General features: G+C 38.8%; 1 protein-coding gene and 1 long non-coding RNA gene across 20 annotated transcripts in view; one reads left to right on the top strand and one right to left on the bottom strand.

The window, feature by feature from the left end:
• ESRRG (estrogen related receptor gamma) overlaps positions 1-20160 on the bottom strand; it is a 473643-nt gene that overhangs the window by 188509 nt on the left and 264974 nt on the right. The window contains exon 1 of one of the 19 annotated variants that reach the window (XM_081904145.1): positions 5607-5829. The exons of 16 other annotated variants lie outside the window; for them this stretch is intronic. In XM_081904145.1, the coding sequence (XP_081760271.1) occupies positions 5607-5662 (56 nt within the window). In that variant the 5' untranslated portion in view covers positions 5663-5829. Of the gene's footprint in view, positions 1-5606; positions 5830-20160 lie in introns of those variants that run through there. 2 more of the 19 variants (XM_081904157.1, XM_081904143.1) reach the window with 2 other exon arrangements.
• Positions 6032-19734, top strand: LOC309366027. The gene is made up of 3 exons (XR_014166416.1): positions 6032-6214; positions 14270-14345; positions 19560-19734. It is a non-coding gene; the product is annotated as an uncharacterized lncRNA (long non-coding RNA).

The raw sequence follows: 20160 nt of genomic DNA on the forward strand, positions 1-20160 counted from the left end.
CAAGATACTTTGGAGAGCAAAACAATTACATTTTTAGAATCCGTTGTATCTGATTATTATAAAATTTGGAGCAATTAGAGCAAACTCCTATAGAGGATTTTTTTTTAATGTTCTAAGAGCATCCGAACTCAGCAGAAAACATTTAGCGTAAATAAAATACAAGCGTAAATAAAATTAAAAGGTGCATGCAACATATAGAGGTTTATATTAAAATAGTTTAATTTTCTATTTTAATATTTCTATTAAAAGTAATACTTTTAATATAAAACTGACCATATGTCAGAAGAGTTATGCATTCAGTTCTGCCTTGGGAATGCAAACATAATAATCCTATCTGTTACAACTGATGAACGCAGAAGTTCAGAGAACTGTATTATGGTATCTTCTGTTGCACAGAAATATGAAGGAGAAAATAACAGCAGCTGACTGTATATCCAAAGGAACGCATCAGCCAACAAAAAGTCTAGACATTCTAATATCTAACGTTGTTATTTAGTGAGTTTCTTTCTTTAAGAGAACAAATTTCAAAAGCTGTTTGCTTATGTATACTGTATACAACATGCAAATATAATTACAATGTACATACTCTAAGATGTAGACACTTAAAGCTGGCGCCTATGTGCCTATTCAGCCATTATCAGCTGTGATAAAAACATGATTTTTTTAATATCAGTGTAAATAAACACTGATATGCCTTAGCCAAGTGTAACTGGAGAGAGAAAGAAAGAAAGAAAGAAAGGAAGGAAGGAAGGAAGGAAGGAAGGAAGGAAGGAAGGAAGGAAGGAAGGAAGGAAGGAAGGAAATATGAGAGTGAATCCTCCCCAAAAATGTGGAGAATATCTAAAATGCGGATCTCAGACTGCAGGAGACTGCTGGTTGTCATTCCAGCAGTATCAAACATATACACATGAGTATGATTGGAGACAGAGAAGCTAAATATTTCACTGTCAGAGCATGTCGAGAAGTGCAATTCATTTCTCTCTCATGTGCTTTAGGACAATGACAATTTAATACAAGGCCACTGGATGTAAAAGAGATAAAAACCAAACCAGCCCAGCATAATCACAGATTTCCTCCTGAGAGTTTGCTAGGGCTAGAGAGGCACTAGGTAGATATCAATGTTTATTGTGTCTGTCCCCAATGAATGTGCTATGAAGCAGAGACCAAGGCATATGTAATATAAAGAGTTGCTTTAAACTTCTAGAGAGATGATCTCCCATATTTCTTATTTACCCCATATTTATCCCATATTTCTTACATTCAGCATTTTTACTGACTGATAATAGGATAACAAGAATATTCATAAAGGGCCATTGCTTTGAAGAGTGTCAATAAATATTGGTGTTCATTTCTATACACTTTTGCAGCGATACCAAAGCCAAAGGTCACTGTGCATCAGAAATGTTCAATACCAGGAAGTTTGCCAGACTATTTAACCATACTGCTAATAAAAAAGAAAGTAGATAGAATATAGCATCATGTTATTAACCTAAGATTGCATAAAATACTAGCGTCTGCCTTAAAATGGGAAGGGGTTTCAGGAATTGTCTAAAAACAATCACATACAAGTTACCTTCTGTGTTTGATGTATACTGCCATGCATTCTGAAATTAATTGCAAAAGTAGGGCTTGGCTAATGAGGCGGTCCTTATCTTTCCACAGCAGTCCAAGCGGAAGTATCCCCCCCCCCCCTTTGCAGGCTTAATATGTTTTTCCTTTCTTTAAATTCCCAAAGTGATACCCAAGGTAACTTCAAATCAGATAAAACCCACAGAAGTCATCTCCTGAACCATCATCCTTCGCCAAACAACAACAATAACAACTATTGAACAGAAAAGATTTGTTTCTGTTGTTATCAGGAGAAGAAAAGAATAATGTGATGAGATCCGTCCCTCTTCACACTTCTTAAGTGTATTTAAAACAACTAATCAAGAGTATTAGTTATGCCCCGTAATATAAATTATTTCCAAAGTATATCTACAAAAAAAGTCTTAAGGTAAGAATTGCTTTAAAATGGGACAGCAAACCTTTGGGGAGAAAGTGAGGGGGGAGAAGAACAGTGGGGGGGAATCATCATCCATTCAAGAGAATTAATGGATATTCACAAGGGCTTTGCTAATAACACAGGTTAATTACTGCTGCAACACACCAGGCTCAGTAAATAAAAGAATAGAACCATAAACACATTAAAAGGAGCAACCACTACTAAAAAAGGGGGGGGGAGGTCAGGCCCAGCAAATAAAAAGCTGTCAGACAGCCATTTCAGCACCAGCTCTTTGCACTCTATGACAGCTGTAAAAACTTGCAGAAAAGGCATATGAACAACAGAAATCCAAACTTGGAAAATATAGTAAGGGAGTGTATGACGAGGCCCATTTGGGTAGATGTGTTAGAACTGAATAGGAAAAGCCATACACTCATTCTCATTCAATCAGTAGGCATGCTTACACCTTGCTGTATTTGAATTTAGGGGACAGTGTTCTTTAGGTTTCTTCCCCATACATACCACCCTATTATATTAATACGCATATTAAGAACATATAGTGTTCTTACCCACAGATGATGTGTTATTATTTATATAGGACATTTATCACATCCATGATATAGGCAGCCCTCACCTCAAGAAGTCTACCATTGCAGTCATAATAAGGAGCATTAACTTTCTTCTTATTAATTATCAGCTACCCCTCCCCCACAGCAAATATTGCATAGATTTTCCAGATCAAATTTTACTGGAAATAAGAGCTATGTAATAAAAGGAGGGAGGAACTAACACACATTTAAATAAGTGATATTGACAAAAAAGAAAAGGAAGACTCAAGCAAAGTAGCTCTCAATTTTATACTGTTTTTGACAGTGAAATCTGTAAACAATCTTTCAAAGAACTCAAGTATCTTTGGTCTCCCAATTCCGACATCAGTGTTCACTATTAAAATTTTTGCCATCCATCCTAAGTTTCAGTTCTTGGCATATCACATTTACTACAAAACAAGTTGGTTTCTAAAATAATGTACACTGTGACATTCACTTTAGCTGTGCCTCATTTCAGTCCTGTTGTATTTTAATGGACGAAGAGTGGAAGAGGTCGAGGGTTCAAATTCATGAAACGGACAGAGCTACAGAGGTAAACGTACACAGCTCAGGGAAGATATCTGAAGTCACAAATCTATTTGCCTCTCTATGCCTGGCATTCAGAGATCATGTTTAAATTTACTAAGCTAGTTCCTCCCCCTCCCCTTTTTTGGAGTGTTTCAATTGCCTTTCCTTCTTCCAACAGCTGTGACAACTGTTAAAACAGTCAGTAAAATTAAGTCCGCTCTTTAATCCTTTAGTCAATGTTACATTTTAATCAGAGGTTTGAGATTTTGCATTATGAGCACACCGTTTCATTTAGAACAATTAAAGTGACAAACACATGCGTAAATCAGCAACTATATTTGTTGCATCTGTTCCATTATTAACTGCTATTTGAAATTATTAGTATTACTGGTTTTGCTGAAAAGTCAAAATCAAGGTTTGCAGCTGGCTTTAAGTTTTTGCATTCTTTAACATGCGCTAGCCAGATATCAAAGCATACCTAATGTCAGTAAGGCAGATGTCTATGTGCTCCCCAAATGTTCTGTCAGTTTTTAGCCTGGCTTCCCTCCCCACCACCACAATACACACTCAATAAAGTGCAAGCTCTAGAAGTAGTCCACTACTTTTATTTAATCTCTGAGCTGCCTTTGTAGTTTGGTGTGCATTATATGCCACAAAACAAAAATACAATTACTGGCAATATTAATAGCAAGTAAGGCGGTGTGGTTTATTAATTGAGACATAGAGACAGATGTGTTGCAGTGCATTAGAGTTCTGCCTGCCCACGAAACCACAGATCCACCTAGCCTTGCATCTGGAAGACTTTTAACAGAGGCGGGGGGGGGGAGAGAGAAGAGTGCTAATTGTGGTGGGGAGAGAGAATAGTTTGAATCTTCCACCAGAGCCAAAAAGACACGTGCCCCGATTTCATTTAAATGCATCTACTTTAAGCGGCTTATCAAAACTAATCATTCAAATTAGCTCTAAGAAGGTAAATTCAAGAAAGCTCCTTAAAAAAAGAACATCGTCCTAACTTTAGAATCTCTCCTCCTCCTACTTCCCCCACCAAAGAAAACCACCCATCTCAACTTGGAACAGTGACAACTGCACTTATGCACAGATTAAGACATTTTAGACCACACTGTACATCAATTTACTGAGTACTGATCTATAAACCGTATCTCAGTGAGCATGCTACTACTGTTTATTTACCTTCTTCTGCAGGTGAACGAGGAATCCTGCCTCTTACCACCCGCACGTACACCATGCCAGTTTCCGATTGGCAAGCTCTTTTATTGTCTATATTATTTCTGAACATCCAAAGCACTTTAAGAAACCCACACAACTCTGACTTAATTGCAACTCACCAAAATAATATGCAGACACTATGGACAGCTAGTGGGCATGTACCCACAACACACTGTCACTTCCTAGTACAGCCACACTATGCATTCTGTCCAGGGCTGAGTCAACTGACAGCTTCCACAGTACGTAGTTATTTAGCCCGGAATTAAGTTTACAAGCTCTCCAAGTTCTAGGCTGTCAAATTTGCATTTGGAATCTCCCCACTCTTTGCTCTGCTCTCCGATAAGAGCTGAGAAAACATGCATTAAACTATGTGCCTTCAAGAGGCATGTTAAATGTACTGAATACACAAAGCATCTACAGTACTTTATTGTGTGTGATAAATAAATTAATAGTACCAATTGCGGAAATGATTATTTAAAAAAACAAACATAAAAACCCTATATTCCAATTGAAACAAAATACTGGCTCTGAAAGTGCCACATGCACACACCCTTCCCTTGCTCTCTAATAGACCGATTTGTCACTAAATGACTGGAACGGTACGTTCTACTTAATTACAGAGCACTATCCTTAAAGTGGGATTAAACAGTTGGGCTGGTTCCCCCTCCTAACTATGCCTAGCTATAAACACCAGAAAGATCAAAATATCTAACTGAAAAGGTCCTAAATATTTAAATCCTGTTCTCAGAATACCTCCTTCTTAAACTCTGTTGGGGAGGGGGAAAGTGGGGGGGGGAATAAATGTGTCTTTCTGAAATGTCTATTTAGACAATTCACTCTGCATTTGTGCCAAGTGCCTATTCTTAGTACCTGAATAAGAAGTGACTGTCACTCACACAGCTGTTTTGGGAGGGGGGAGTGCTTCCCTCACCCCCCCCCTCTTCTGTGACAGTCGCACCGCTTGCGTTGCGACTCAAAAGGTAACATTGGAGCGAGAGAGAGAGAATGAGAACAATTCTCCCACTTACTGAATTAGCAGATAAAGCCGGGCACAAAAGACGCAAGACACAAGCAGCCCCAATCATGCACACAGAACCCGGAAAGCATTACCTGAAACAACGCTAGCATTCAGCGCTCTAATACTATTGCTATTATTATTCTCTCCCCACGCCCCGGTTCTGGGGGGGGGGGAATAAAAGTGGGAAGAGGGTTATTATTATTATTATTTAATAACATAAAAAAGAGGAAAGGAAGGGGGAAATAAGAAGAAAGGTACCTACTCTTCTTCGTAGTGCAAGGAAAAAGATTCAGGAAGGCAAAGTTCTACCGAATCCATGTGCGCTCGGCAACCATTATTTGTGCACCCCAGCTATAAATCAAAGTTTCCTTGACACAGCACAGTGCAATTAACACAAATGTTCTCCTGGTGACAAGCCTATAGGCACAGCCAGTTGGGACCAAAAGCTCTCACACTCTCCTAATCAAGGACTTAAAGCCCCGATTGGAGCTTATAAATATGAAGTAGGGCTTTACATATGCAGTCCCACTGGCCCAGACAGAAGCCGGATTGGTAGGGCGTCAGCCAATCAGCGCCGGCGAGAGCAGAGGCTGCACAGATTGAGCGGAGCTCGGCAGGTAGAGACGGGCGGAGGGACCGGGGAAAGGGCGGGCGGGGGGAGGCCGAGGGAGAAGAAATAATAATAACCGACAAGTGAGAACGCGCAGATATAAACGATGCAACGTTTTCAAAAGGGCTTCCAAAGCGCGGCTGTGTCTTAACTCTAGCTTTAACTCCTTAGGGTGACCCAACGCTTTCTGCTTCTTAAAAGACAGTTTGGTAGGAAGGAGTTGCAAGCCTCAGTTCCTTTGGGGAAGATTTCATCAGAAGGTATTAAGTTTCGCGCTGCCGTTCTCTCTTTTCTTTTCTCCATTGCATTGTTGGCTGTCCGTGTTTTCTGTTTTGTTTTGCGATCTCGCGTCGTGACCGATTAGCAGCGCTTCTCGCTGCCCCATCCTATGCATGCTTACTCGGAAGGCAGCCGCTCCGGAGCTGCACGGGGTTTGTTTGCTTCCCAGCTCCACGTCAGCGTGTATAGGATTGCAGCCTTACAGCGCGCTTCCTTTGCAGGAGGAAAGCTCCCAGGTAACTTCGTGGGACTGACTTCTGAGTAAACATGGACTGGCTACATGAATGCATACTCTGAAATGAGTTTCAGTTGACTCGCTGGGGTTTACTGCCGAGTAAACATGTTGAAGGATTTGTATGTCATCTGAAATCCTAAGCATGTTTACTTATGAATAAACATGGATGGAATTGAACTGTTAATTTCTCCCCCTTCATATGATTCACCTAAATTCTACTCTAGATTTCTAAACTCTGAGTTAAGGGGTCTATGTGCTACCATTCTGCATTGTTGACTTTTGTAAACAAGTAAGATTAGCAGTGTTTGTATTTTCATCACTGTGAAAAAGTGACAGGGTTCAACTGAAGAGAATTGAATGTGTAACTTGCACAGAAACTAGACCATGCAGTTGTGGAGAATATATGTTTTGCCATCTCCGTGAAATAATAAGAGGTATGTTATTGATCCATATATTTTATAAGTAAAATATGTTTTTTTATAACTGTCTTTACTTGAATTTAAGTCTTATTGATTTCAAGGAAACTTACTTTCAAATAATGCAGATTAGGCTCTTCAGCAGGGCTAAGGCTCCAGTAACTTGGTCATATGTCTCATTGAAGTCAGCAGATTCAGTTCTGGGGAAAAACCATGCACTATATCCAGCTGTGCCAGCTACAGTGTAATGGTCTGATAACTATTTGTGCCTCAGCTACCTATGTACAAACTTGCACAAAAACTTCAAGAATATTTTCAATGTGGAAGCAAATGTATTGCATTATTCACATGTGTACTGACAAAATTATCCAACCCCCAATTCACTACCCTTAGCTATAGCACATCAAAGCTGCTGACCAGTCAAACCCATTTAATGCAAATAAATGGACACAAAATTCCAGATATTGTTAATCAAAATACCGTTTTACAAGTACCCCCAAAATTAAACAAGAGCACAAGTTTGTCCTAATAGTCTTCGTCAATTTATGTGGCATAAATGTCATATTAATTATCTGTTTTCAGAGCAAGAATTGATTCCATCTACCTGCTGAATAAAATAATTCCAATATATCGTGATGAAACAATTGTTACAATAATAGAAAATACTTTTTAAAAAAATACAAATTCAGCTGTATTGCTTGGCACTTTTTTTTGACTGAAGCGCTCTGTGATGCAAATGGCATAATCTTTTAGATCAAAACAAATCAGTGCACACCCTCAGAATGCATTAATGCCTTTCACAAATGAGAGTACAACAGCTGTCTCCAAATCTATTTGATGGCTTTTGCCAAAGTAAGATGATAGAAGAAGACATATATGTAAGTGCAATGGAAATATTTGCATCTCTTTGTTTTGCTGAGCAACTTAACAGTATATAATATATTTATCCCATGTAGAGTTGAAAATCTGCTTTCCGATACATATGGGGACACACACACACACTCTCTTAGGAATCAAGAAGCCACACAGCATAATTGGAGGTCTCACCACTACAGAAAAGCAGATAGTAAAAACATAATTAACAGTAACATTATGCTGCCTATGTTGCTAAATGTAGACTCTAATTAAGATGTAAATTTTGGATCTGAGCAGTGAATTAAAAATACTCTGGGATGCATCCTACCCAATCACTTCACAGATTTCACTAAACAAGCAAAAAATAATAGGTGCAATTTGAGTGCAACTTCCTAAAAATATTTTAGTAGAATAAATGACTTGTTTGTAGCAGATTTCTTTTGATTCTGTAAAATTTATATGTAATCAATATCGAAACACATTCCTATACACATGGATATCCACTCTTTTAATTCAGATAAAATTTCAAACGCTGTTCTGGCACAAGAGTTTGAAAGTCTTGTTGAATGTGCAGCTTTGTTCAAGCGTCATATAGATCTTAGTCTGCAAAGCTCTGTTCATAAGGAAAAATTATTTGCTGGAATATGGCATCATGTTCATTAAATCATCATTAGGGAATAAAAAAAATACTTCATATTTTATTTGGGCTACTGTTTTCTTTTGTGCTGTACTTTTCCATCTGCTAAGCTTCTCATGTCCACATAGTTTCCGCTATCCTTTTTGATGCCCATGTCATCTTGCGCTTCCCCTCCGCATCACCAAATTAACTATTGCTATCTTTCCACCAGACACCTTGCAAGCATCTGTCTTTGCTGATGGTGCTGCTGCTTAGAAGACTACAGCCGTAGCATTATAATTTATGCATTCATGAAAGGCAGTTGGCCTTCTCCCCTGGGATTCAAAATGTCACCTCGACTAGACCTGGGCCTGGAATTTCAACTGCATTCTTGAACTTGGGCACACCAGTTTACAGTTCAGTTATTCTAATAAAATGAAGAAATAAATTAGGCAACTTACCAGATACTATAGCACACTCTAAAAACGCTTGTTTTATTAAAGATGCTTTCTAATTGCACGTGAAAATATAATCACAGCAAATGCTTATTACATAATGTCTAAATCACAGAAAATCAAAATCAGGAGTGTGCTCCCCCCCCCCTCTCTCTCTCTCTCTCTCTCTCTCTCTGCTTTACACATATATGCACATGCTAAATCAAATGCTCTAGTGTAAAAATCTTACCTCAAGGAATCCACAAAAGCAATAGTAATGGAATCAAGGCTAGGAGGGTGAGAGAAGCTGTCATGAGTATCTGCACCAGTCAATGAGCACTGCTGAGCACTGTCTACATCTTCACATCCCCTCTGTGTGTATAATTATTCCCATGAAGAGTACTGTACATCTTTAAGCGCCTTCACACTTAAGTGCTACAGACATCTCATTGCATCCAAATTGCCCGACTCCTAAACCACAGCTACCTCAAGGCTACTGAAGTAAAGACTCAGTGGCACTTTGCAGAAGCAGCATAGTTAATTGTGCCAAGCACATATTTACTCAAAATGAACACTGGAGAGAAAAAATATGGGGAGGAAATCTGTGTCTGCCATGCATATTACTGTTATTGCTTTGAACCCTAAGTTATATAAAGGGCATTATATACCCCCATACTTCCATATATACTGTTTCCACACCAACAAATTTCATCATTCTTTCAATTAAATTTGAATTAAAGGTGGTTAAATGTTCGTCCTGGATGTCTGAAATTGATCATGAACCAATCAGAGTAACAGGTTTGCTATATCTAGCATTCTGAATAGATTGAAAATAGATATATTTAGCTTTTCAAATTAGATAGAAAAATGCTAAATTTTAAATAGTGGTTCTGTGAAACAGGCCCTTTGCGCGCTATACTCCTGTCTTGGAAGTCTTTGCACCATAGTTTCTTCATTTTACAAACACCAATCCTGCATTCACTTATTTGAAGCAAATGTTGCTGATTTCAGCTAAAAGTATTTAGCACTGAAGTGTTAAAAACTGTTTTGCAATTTGTCTTTCCGACTCTTCCTCAGGAAGTACAGTATAACACATCCCTGGATACAATATAATCCCCTGCCCGCTCTCTCTCTCTCTCTCTCTCTCTCTCTCTCTCTCTCTCTCTGTGTGTGTGTGTGTGTGTGTATGTGTGTGTGTGTGAGAGAGAGAGACAGACAGACAGACAGACAGACAACAAAATGGTAGTAGATTACTACTTTAAAACCGTCAGGCACTTTCATTTATATTTAGCAGAAGTAATGATCACCCTGCCTGGATTTTAGACAAGCTGTATTAAAATATGCTTTCAAATACAAGCACAAACATGTGTGCATGTGTGTGGACGTGTGCACACCACATCCCTTTTCCTTATATAAACTCAGGCGGGTGAAGCACAAAGTTTCTTCAGTAAGAAGTCATAATAATTATATATCAATATAACATATGCAGTCTAACTGACTGACCACAACAAATGTCCTACATCCACAATTCTTCAGGGCTAGCCCCTGTTTGTTTATGTTAGTGCATAGGTAGGTATAACAGTTACTCCCCCCCCCAACTTAAAATCTCTATTTAAATGCTCAGGGGGCAGGCAGTACCTTGAAAAAATACAGTATAGTTAAAAAATGCATTACCTATATCTCCCCTCAGTAGTCCATCATACTCTTTTTCTAGCACGTTTCCTTAGAGAACCACACAGTGTTACTGTCTCAAGCAGCCAAGGAGAAGATGACTGAGGGAATTCAGTCACTCTGTTTAATTAATACAGGATTATTTCACTTTCATTTTGTGAAGCTAATAATATGACTGGTGGAATGTCAGTAAAAATTAAATCGTAAACTAGTGCAGTGCCATGGGGAAACCTTACTTTAGTTATGAAGTATTCCCAGTAGAAATCTTGAAAAATCGTATACATATTTACACTGGTAAAATACCACATGCTGTTTCATGGAATGCTGAAAGAATTCAAGAATCTGTGTGGCATGTATCAGAGAGCAAGAGTTAACGTTTTCAGATTATACATTAATAAGCAGGTTGAAGGTATGTTGTTTCCTGAATGTTAAAGCACCACATGCTAAATGGAGAAGTACGCTCAAGGTCAGTGTTGCATTTTGGACAATCTCAGCCGCTGTGATATTATGATAATCACACTTAAAATATTCGTATAGAAAGAGCAAATTAGGCTTTTCACTAGAAAGATGATTATGATAAACAACAATTCTGAAGGGGACAAATTCATATTGCTTTCCTTCCCCGACAATAAATTGCTGCTCCTTATTAGGAGTGTGGTGCTTCTTGTAGAAATAAGTCACCACACTATTCTGTTTGAGTTACCTTTTTATTCTTCAAAGACACTGCGTTCGAAGAGAAAACAATAGCTCACTCCTTCCCCTATACCTAAACTAATATTTAAAAGCTACCAGTCCACAAAACGAAAAAGGTCTCTCGGAAAACAAGCAGGCATCAACACCCATCCTGAAATAAGATTAGGATTGTAACTCTGACCAATTGTGGGACAAGATCAGATAGATCTCCCTCCCTCAACTCCTCTCTCCACAGCTTCCTACCTAAATGGAAGCTCCAGGCACTAAAAATAGAAAAGAAGATGGAGTGCAAATATTTCCCCAGTGAAAACACCAATAATCTTTACCGTGAGCTGACACGAATTGCTTGTTACACTGCCCTAGGATATCATGGCCTGAAGCGACAGCACACACACACACGCACGCACACAAACACACTCAAAGACACTAACCATCTCCAAAGCCACAGTAACGTGTGTTAGTATATGTGCATTTTGCAGCGGCCTTATGAAATCTGACTTCTAGCTGCTACACCTGCCATACAAAGCCCATCATTTGTAGCCTGCCAGGGTTTGTTTTCCCTCTGAATACCTTTGCCCATCTTTCTCTCCTTTCTCTCCCCCTCTATTCACTTTTCTCTGGCATTTATATTATTAATGTTATTGCTATTATTACTGTCCAAGCATAAGCTGATCCACGGGGGAGCCTGTGTAATTTAACCCCTGAAGCGCTAAATTTCTTCACATGTGCCAAAGACACAGGTTTGTTGTTGCCTCTAGCAATATCCCAGGAAGACGAGTGATGGCGGTGTCATATCATCACATAGTGACTTAATCTATTGCGACACCCAGGGAATGGGCAACTGAAAAGATTTACGGAACATGTTTTTAACTGCATACAAACGTGCTATTCCCATTTCCCAATAAGCCAGAGTCACTGGGATCAAACCGGAACAAATTTCACCCACCTTCCACTCCCGGTTCCAAATATTAAGCCCTGTGTCATCCAATCATCCTATTTCATGAGTTGAAATCCCAATGTAAAATATAACTCTGATAAACAGCATTTGTAACCTCTTATTTCTTCTTTTGTTCTTTTCACGTCTCCTGATTAACAAGCAGTCAGAGCGTGTTGAATTGCTGAATAGTGCAGCCTTAGCATGATCGGCCACTCGCTAGAGAAAAGAATCTTACTTCAGTATCCTTTAAAAATGGTCTGACTGGCATCAGAGACATGTTTCAAAAGCAACTCGTTAATGAGCAACACCTAAAAGTAGGAAGGGCATGATATCCACATTTTAATATTTAGCTGCAATAAATATTGACAAAAAGAAAAATCACCTGTACTGTGTAAAGGCAAAATGATATATATTCATTCTCCCACCATGACATGTTAAATATGAGGATCTTTATTTTGCTTTCTGTAAAATTCCATTTCAAGCTAACATGTTAAGATATAATACAAGTTAGGCCTTATTATATCTATGTTTAGATGGAGTTCCAATGGATATTTTTTTGTCAACCTGGAACACCAATGATCCATTGTTGTGGCAGGGTCAGCAGCTCAGACACTGACTACTGCATTAATATTTTACACTGAGTAGATCTCAGGATCATGTGTGCTTACCACCGTTAGTGACGTGAATGATACCCACACAAGTGACATGTATTATTTGGCCCATTTCCATATGTTGGCCTAAAACTACCATAAGTATGTGTAATTTGCCCGATATCTATTATCCTTCCACCTCTGAAGGGGGAGGAATAACAGTGGAAACCAGAATTATTAACATTGCAGAATTGCAGTGCATTGTAATGGATAACATGAGCTCATTCTCCAGACCCACCACATGACAAAGATTATTATGGTCATTTTATGTATTTATTATAAAAAAGTATTATAAAAATGTGCTCTATCTTTCCATCATATACTCAAGACTGCTTATACTGATGACTTCAAACCAGCTCTATGATTCTGGCCCTAGAACCATTTTTTATTTATGAAGAGTATGCAATGAGCATACCTCTACAAATAATTTGGTGTTGCAAGAATGTGAGAAGAGCTTTGCTTAATCAGGCCAAGGATCCATCCAATCTACAGCAGTAGCCGGCCATATTATTATTATTATTATTATTATTATTATTATTATTATTCCATCCTATACCCAGAGGTCTCACTCCAGGAAGCCAACAAGCAGTGCACTGTATGTTCCCAAAGTTCAGAAATACAGTGCTGTCTCGGTTTAAGAACAGTCTGGTTTAAGAACGATTTGGTTTACAAACTCCGCAAAACCAGAAATGGTATCCCGCTTTGAGAACTTTACCTAGGTCTAAGAATGGAATCCGAACGGTGGAAGGGCACTGGCGGCAGGAGGCCTCATTAGGAAAAGCGCGCCTCGGTTTAAGAATGGTTTTGGTTTAAGAATGGACTTCCGGAACGGATTAAGTTCGTAAACCGAGGTACCACTGTATACTGCCTTGAAATGGCTATCACATCTAATATGGGGAAATAGTAGCACAAAACCCTAAACTATGGTTTAGAACTATGTGAAAGAGCCTCAATGAGCCCTATCAGGTTTCTCTGTGCTCCTGTCCTCCTAGTGCATGGCCAGGAGGAAGACTTTTGCCTAGTTTTGATTCACTTTTAAAGAAACTTGCTTTGAACCAGCAATCCTGGTTTAAAGCAAACCCTGATCAGTTTTGCAATAAGCCAAATTCAAACCATGAATTATGAAGCTAACTTATTAAATTGGACCCAGTTTGTTTTAAACTGGGATGCCGGGTTAGAACATAGCTCTAAACTGGAATTCTGTGAAAGTGAAACTAAACAGGGTGGAACTTTTCCTCCCCGCAATGTGGGAGGAGCACGCTAGCCCAACACTTTGTTCAGGCTCGCTCACATAGCGCTAAACGTTTGTTTAGCATTATTGTCTAAACTGGACAAAACTTATCAAATTCTTTTAAAAGAACATTAAAGCAGAAGTGGTGGAGGAAGCATGATTTCTTGCTGTTTTAGGCTTTCGGTGGAATCTGTTTTGCGATTTGCTTTTATTATTGGTTTAGTTTTACAGTTGTGCTGATTACTGATTGATATTTTTAATGGGTTTATGATTTTAATACTATTTTATTTATCAACAGAGTTTTGTTATAACATGATTAAGTGCAACTAATTAATGAATAAAACATCTAAAGGAAGAAGTACCAGCTATTTGAGGTCAGTGCTACATTTACTGTTCTGGGTTGTGTCAACCTATACTAATCCTATCAGCCCCTGATCTGCTACTTAGATTACTGGCCATGAGCATGAAGATTGACATTTTTTAAAATCGAGTCACCTAACCCTTATGAAGCCGTGAACGTAGGAATTAATAGTCCAATCCTAACCATACCTACTCAGAAGTCTTATTTCATTCAGGGGGGCTTACTTCCCCATAAATGGGTTAGAATTGCAGCCTAAACCATTGCAGGATTTGAGTGTAATAGCATACCTGCTTACTCAGATACAAGCTCTATTTACTTCAGTGAGTCTTACACCCAGGTAAATATTTATAGGATTGCTGCTTAACTGTATACCTACCCCCAACAGAGTTATGACCATACAGATTTCAAGCAGAAGACATTATTAATGCAATTTATACAGGAAATATACCACCTGATGATAACAAGAAATTTTAAAGGAAAGTAATATATTTTAACTCAGGATTTTTCAGCTGTATTGAACACAAATGGCGCTATTGTTACAATCTACATAGCTGTGCTTAGTGCATAGATTATGGCTTAGTGCAAACGAAGAGCATGTGGGCTCTTGTCAAGAGATCACAGCTGTTGTGCTGCTGTGCAGCACTGAGCTAAGCCATGCATTGACTTAGCATGTCATCCAAACTCAGGCTCATGATTTCCATCCAGCTGTAACCAAGGTTCTTTTCTAGACTTGTGGCTCAGGGTTCATCCGGGAGAGCTAAACCACAAGCCCAGGTTCAGACAACATAGTAAGCAAGCTGCAGTGCAGCTGCAAAATGAATTGGCAGTAGTGAAGCAGCCACCTCCTCCCTGGTAGCTTGCACATTTCCACTAACCCAGGCAGTATACTGTACTCTTAAATGTGATCTTTTTGCAGCTAGACATTTCCATTATTGTTCATTTCTATTGATCAGTCACTTAGGCCTATACCATAGCTGTCAACTTTTCCCTTTTCTTGCGAGGAATCCTATTTGGAATAAGGGAATTTCCCTTTTAAAAAGGGAAACATTGACAGCTATGGCCTATACAATTATTCAGCACCAGTCAACAGAGTTAGCTCTGTAATATATAAATACTAATACTCCCTTTCTTACCAGACTAAGCCATACGCCTGCTAATTTGAAAAAAGTCTCCAGTTTTTCTCATTCTTAATATGAAGAAATGGCTTCTGGAAAACAATTGTTTCTTTTTTCCTTCTGACAGGGGAGCTGCTAGTGGAAATAGTTTTACGTAGCTAATAGAAAATATGCAAAAAGCTACTAAATTTCTGTGCTACTAATAAAAACAATTAAATGTAACTTAAAAATAGCCCAATGAACACCTGATAGCAAGAAATGACCAAGATGTACATCATCTTGTAAAACTGGAAAATTATCATGCAACAGTTAATACCAAAATATTGATCCCTTGTTACACAGTTGATACCACATCCCAAATAGAGACTCTGTATCCCTTGCTAGTCTGAATGTAACCTAGGACTACACCAATATACTTTGGCACCTGAGGCAGATAATGCAAATAGTAGCTTCCCCATGGTAAACAATATTCCAAAATTCAGTTTCCCCCTACCTTTTATAACAACCAAATCTGCTGTCTGCACAGCAGCCTCAGTCTGTCAGCAGGGGCAGCCCTGATGTAGCTACATGTCAAAGATACTATTGTCTTGTCTTAACGTCTCTCTTTCTTTCAATACTCTCCTCACCTGCAGCACTTATCTTTGACTTAATATCTCTGTAATTAATTGAAACTGGCTCCTCCTAAGCTTTGTCACCTTTCACCTATCAGATTGGGTTTGAATTCCCCTGCCCCAACCTTGAATACTCTTCATGTACATAACTGGAGACCGACTATTAAATGTATGTCTTTAGTTTTCTGCCATAGTGGCTATAGAGATGGTGTTGATCTTTAGTACACATACAAAATACAGAATTAGATAATATAATAATAATAATAATAATAATAATAATAATAATAATAATAATAATAATAATATCTTTATTGTCATTGCCCCCTCTCGGGCAATGTTAGGAAGTTAGGAAAATATGTGTTTTTCCACTTGAAATGTATACCTGCCCATGGGCTCCCGCCCCACAAATCTCATTAGATGTGAGAACCACCACCAGTGCTTCCCCTGCACATCTAATTTTTAATGCTCTCACTGTTAATCTTAAAGCTAAATAAAAGTTTCTTCAGTACCAGACCCATGGTGTGAAATATTTCACCAGAACATCAGCTGTGATCTTCAAAGTGACTGTATAACACTTCAGACTTCAGGGTCAGACTGCTTTTTAAAAATGCAAATATAATATGATGCCACCAGACAAGGCATTAACAAAAGGAGAACAAAATATTTTGGTAACACTTGATTGTCCATTTCCTTTTGTACCATTCATATTTGTTTTTTGAAATCATTAAGTCTGTCCTCAATAATACATTCGGCAGTAAAACAAGAATGATTTCTCTTTCAGTAACTATCTAAATAAATTCTCAAAGTCTTATTGAATTAGTTCCTTATATATCATGTTCCTTCGAAACAAGTGATTGAATTAAGAGTTTCTAGATGAAGTCAAGTACTTAAAGCAAATCAGAATTTTTTGTCTTCAGCCACTATGAAAACAGAGATTCAAGATGAAAAGACGGTCTTGCCTTTTTTCCTAGCTTACACGGCTTGGCTCGTTTATTTTCCCAGTAGACACACTTGCAAATCAGGCTACAGCTACACTGGGAAGTGCAGGGGTCTAGCTCCTGACCTCAGTTAGGTTAGTCCATCCCAGCTGAAGAGCTCTCCCTTAGATCACTGACTTGCTATTATTCTGTGGTTAATAGGCCTGACCTGTGCAATATATATAATAAAAACCTGGCTACAGTCCTATCTCTAGTTTGAATGCATACCAATTCTGTATCCGACGCTTGCTATATAATGAAAGGCAAACAATGAAAGGGCCAAATCAGTTTTACCAAAAATATATTTGTCCAAGAGTGTGGTGCAGAGATGCTCCCAATTTAGTCTGAGCTGCTTATGTTGCACTGGATGAGGGAGTTAAAAACAGCACCACATAAAAATCAAGGCATCTTGTGAGAGAGATACGTTTCCTTTCAGACAGCTTTTTCTTTAACCTGTGGCTAATTAAAAAATAAATAAATCCTGGCATCTATGGGAATTTTCTTACAACCAGGAAGCCTGTTAAAGAGAAAGTAGCAGCACAACTCTCCCCCCACTCCAGCATAGCCCCCTTATGTCACATTTGCATTTCTATTCCGCTGAACTGCCTGACAATGAAGCAAATGGGTTTGCCTTATCTGTACAATTCTGGACAACAGAGATTTCTAAGCCATACAAAAGAACAGCCTTACCATTCAGCGGTTCAACACTTTCCACTGCAGTCCCCCAAGATCCTGTGGGGAATGCTGTCACATAAACACCTGTCCCTACCAAAAACAAAAACAAAAAACCCACCCTTAAACTGTCACATGTCATGGGCCGGGGGGGGGGGGGACGGACTAATTTAAAACAAAACAAAATATCTAGCATGATTTTCTCGAAAGGAAGCTAACCTCAAGAGGGGAGGAAGAGGAAAGGAATTATTAAGACCCCACTATTAAAAGCTTAACCCCAGATTAAATTATGTACTCTAGGAATGTCGGGGGGGGGCATACAGTTTATACAAAATTGCTGGTCCCCCCCTACACCTTTGTTTTGGCGCCATCAGAGTAGGGCTCCATCAGATCCAATCTACATGCAGAAAAAAAGAATTTAAACCTGCCAATTTGCTGTAGTTTTAAAAAAATCAAATAACACTTACAAGGCAGTCCTGATGACTTGTGCCTGTGAGAATATTTCAAACTAATTCCTTTAAAATTAACATCTTTCCACTGATAAGTTAAAAGCAATACCAGATTACCAGTCAGGCACTAGCTGAAATCTCCAGATCAGCTCTGTGTTATGATGAGACTTACACCAGCTATAACACTGACTAGGACTTATAAAGGCAAGAAAAGTTCTGATCCAGAAACATCTAAGCTTCATGCTAGCTGTTATATTCTGTCTCCTTATGCCAGTTCTCTGACTTGTACACAGTAAAGCAGATATCATGGGAAACATGGTCTTCAAAGAATATCCATGGGAAGAACTGGAACCATAAGGGAATCTGGTAGACATGATCCAAGGGTATAAGCAACTATCAATATCATACATTCCCATAATAGCATAGTTGCTGTTTCCCATGACTCGATCCCATAGCTTTTTGGCAAACTATAATGAAAAGGCTACAGTAAGATATTAAAATCATGCAGGAGGAAAAACGTACATGAGATGCTACCACACCAGTTTCCCCACAGGCCAGTTATGCTGTTGTGGGTAGTACCCAAAAGACTATGGTAATGAATCAGATCACTGGTGACCAATGTGCATTCTAGTCGAGAGATGATCACAGTCCAAAGGAAGATTCCTAAGAGGAAGCAGGAACTATTTCCTAACATAATTTAAGAAGGTACCTGAGCCCTATTGAGAAATTGTTCACTACATATAGAACTAAATATGGTCGCACCCCAAACACCTTGCTTTGAGACCAACGTATCTGTAAAGGGGCAGCTATACACATTAAATTGAACATGTGCAAGCACACCACATAACTGAGAAGCCTGAAAAAAACCGAGTCCCCCTATATGTGTTTAGGCTGACGTGCAGCTGAATTTCTGAATAGGACTAACGATTGATTGACAGTGAAATCTATGGAAGTAATCACCAACATTTCCCAAAGTTCTTTCCACTGGTGTCTTAGAATGGTGGTTTTCACAGTGCATTCTGGGGATTCCTGGTGTCCTTCAGAAACTCGCCAGAGGTTCCTCAAGGATAAAATCCATAAATCTCCACAAGCTTCCCTGAATGGCTTGTTTGCCACTGCTGATTTTCTCCAGCAACATGGAACCACAGGGGAGTGCTGTGACCAAAGCATCTATTTACATGAAGCAATGGTGAGGCTCAGGAGACCTAGCCAGTGCTATGCATAAACTTTGTCCTCGAGAACACACTTCTGAATCAAATGTACAGCACAGGTTCCCTGGGAAATGTACAGGGGTTCCCTGGAAAACTAACTGAGGTGGAAAGAGTTCCTTGAAAATGTAAAGTAAGAGCATTGTTTTCAAACAACATCTCAAGGGACCATGTAAGTCTTCTTCTTCCCCACAGTCTGAGGATGAGTGAATATAGAAAGCAGAACTTACTATCTTATTTGGTGAGATTGCAACAGTTACAAGTTCTATTACTATATGGTCACAGTCCTGGTAAAAAGTTACTTTCTACACCAAGATGTTTTTCAGCACTGCTATCTGGAGCTGAAAACCCCTATTCCCCTTTCATTTCTCAATATATATACCGTATTTTTCGCTCTATAACACGCACCCGACCATAACACGCACATAGTTTTTAGAGGAGGAAAATCCGTAGGTATGCCACCCGTAGGCATTTCCTCCATAACACGCACAGACATTTCCCCTTACTTTCTAGGAGGAAAAAAGTGAGTGTTATGGTGCAAAAAATACGGTATATATTTGTATGTATAAAGGGAAATTAAAGAATAATAAAAAATGAGAAATTTGAATTTAGGTATGAGTAAGAGAGAAACCTATAAATAGCATTGTTAGATTACTGGTTGACATCCATCATAATCTTCAACAATATGTGCGATGCACCATTTTATTTTATTAGTATTTGGTTATGAATTATGCACCATATTCCATCTGTTCCTTTTGCTGGCTCTTTGCCACCGCAGCCTCAGTACTTCACAGTT

Source organism: Podarcis melisellensis, assembly GCF_964234715.1.
Source record: "Podarcis melisellensis genome assembly, chromosome: 3".
Taxonomy (NCBI): Eukaryota; Metazoa; Chordata; class Lepidosauria; order Squamata; family Lacertidae; genus Podarcis; species Podarcis melisellensis.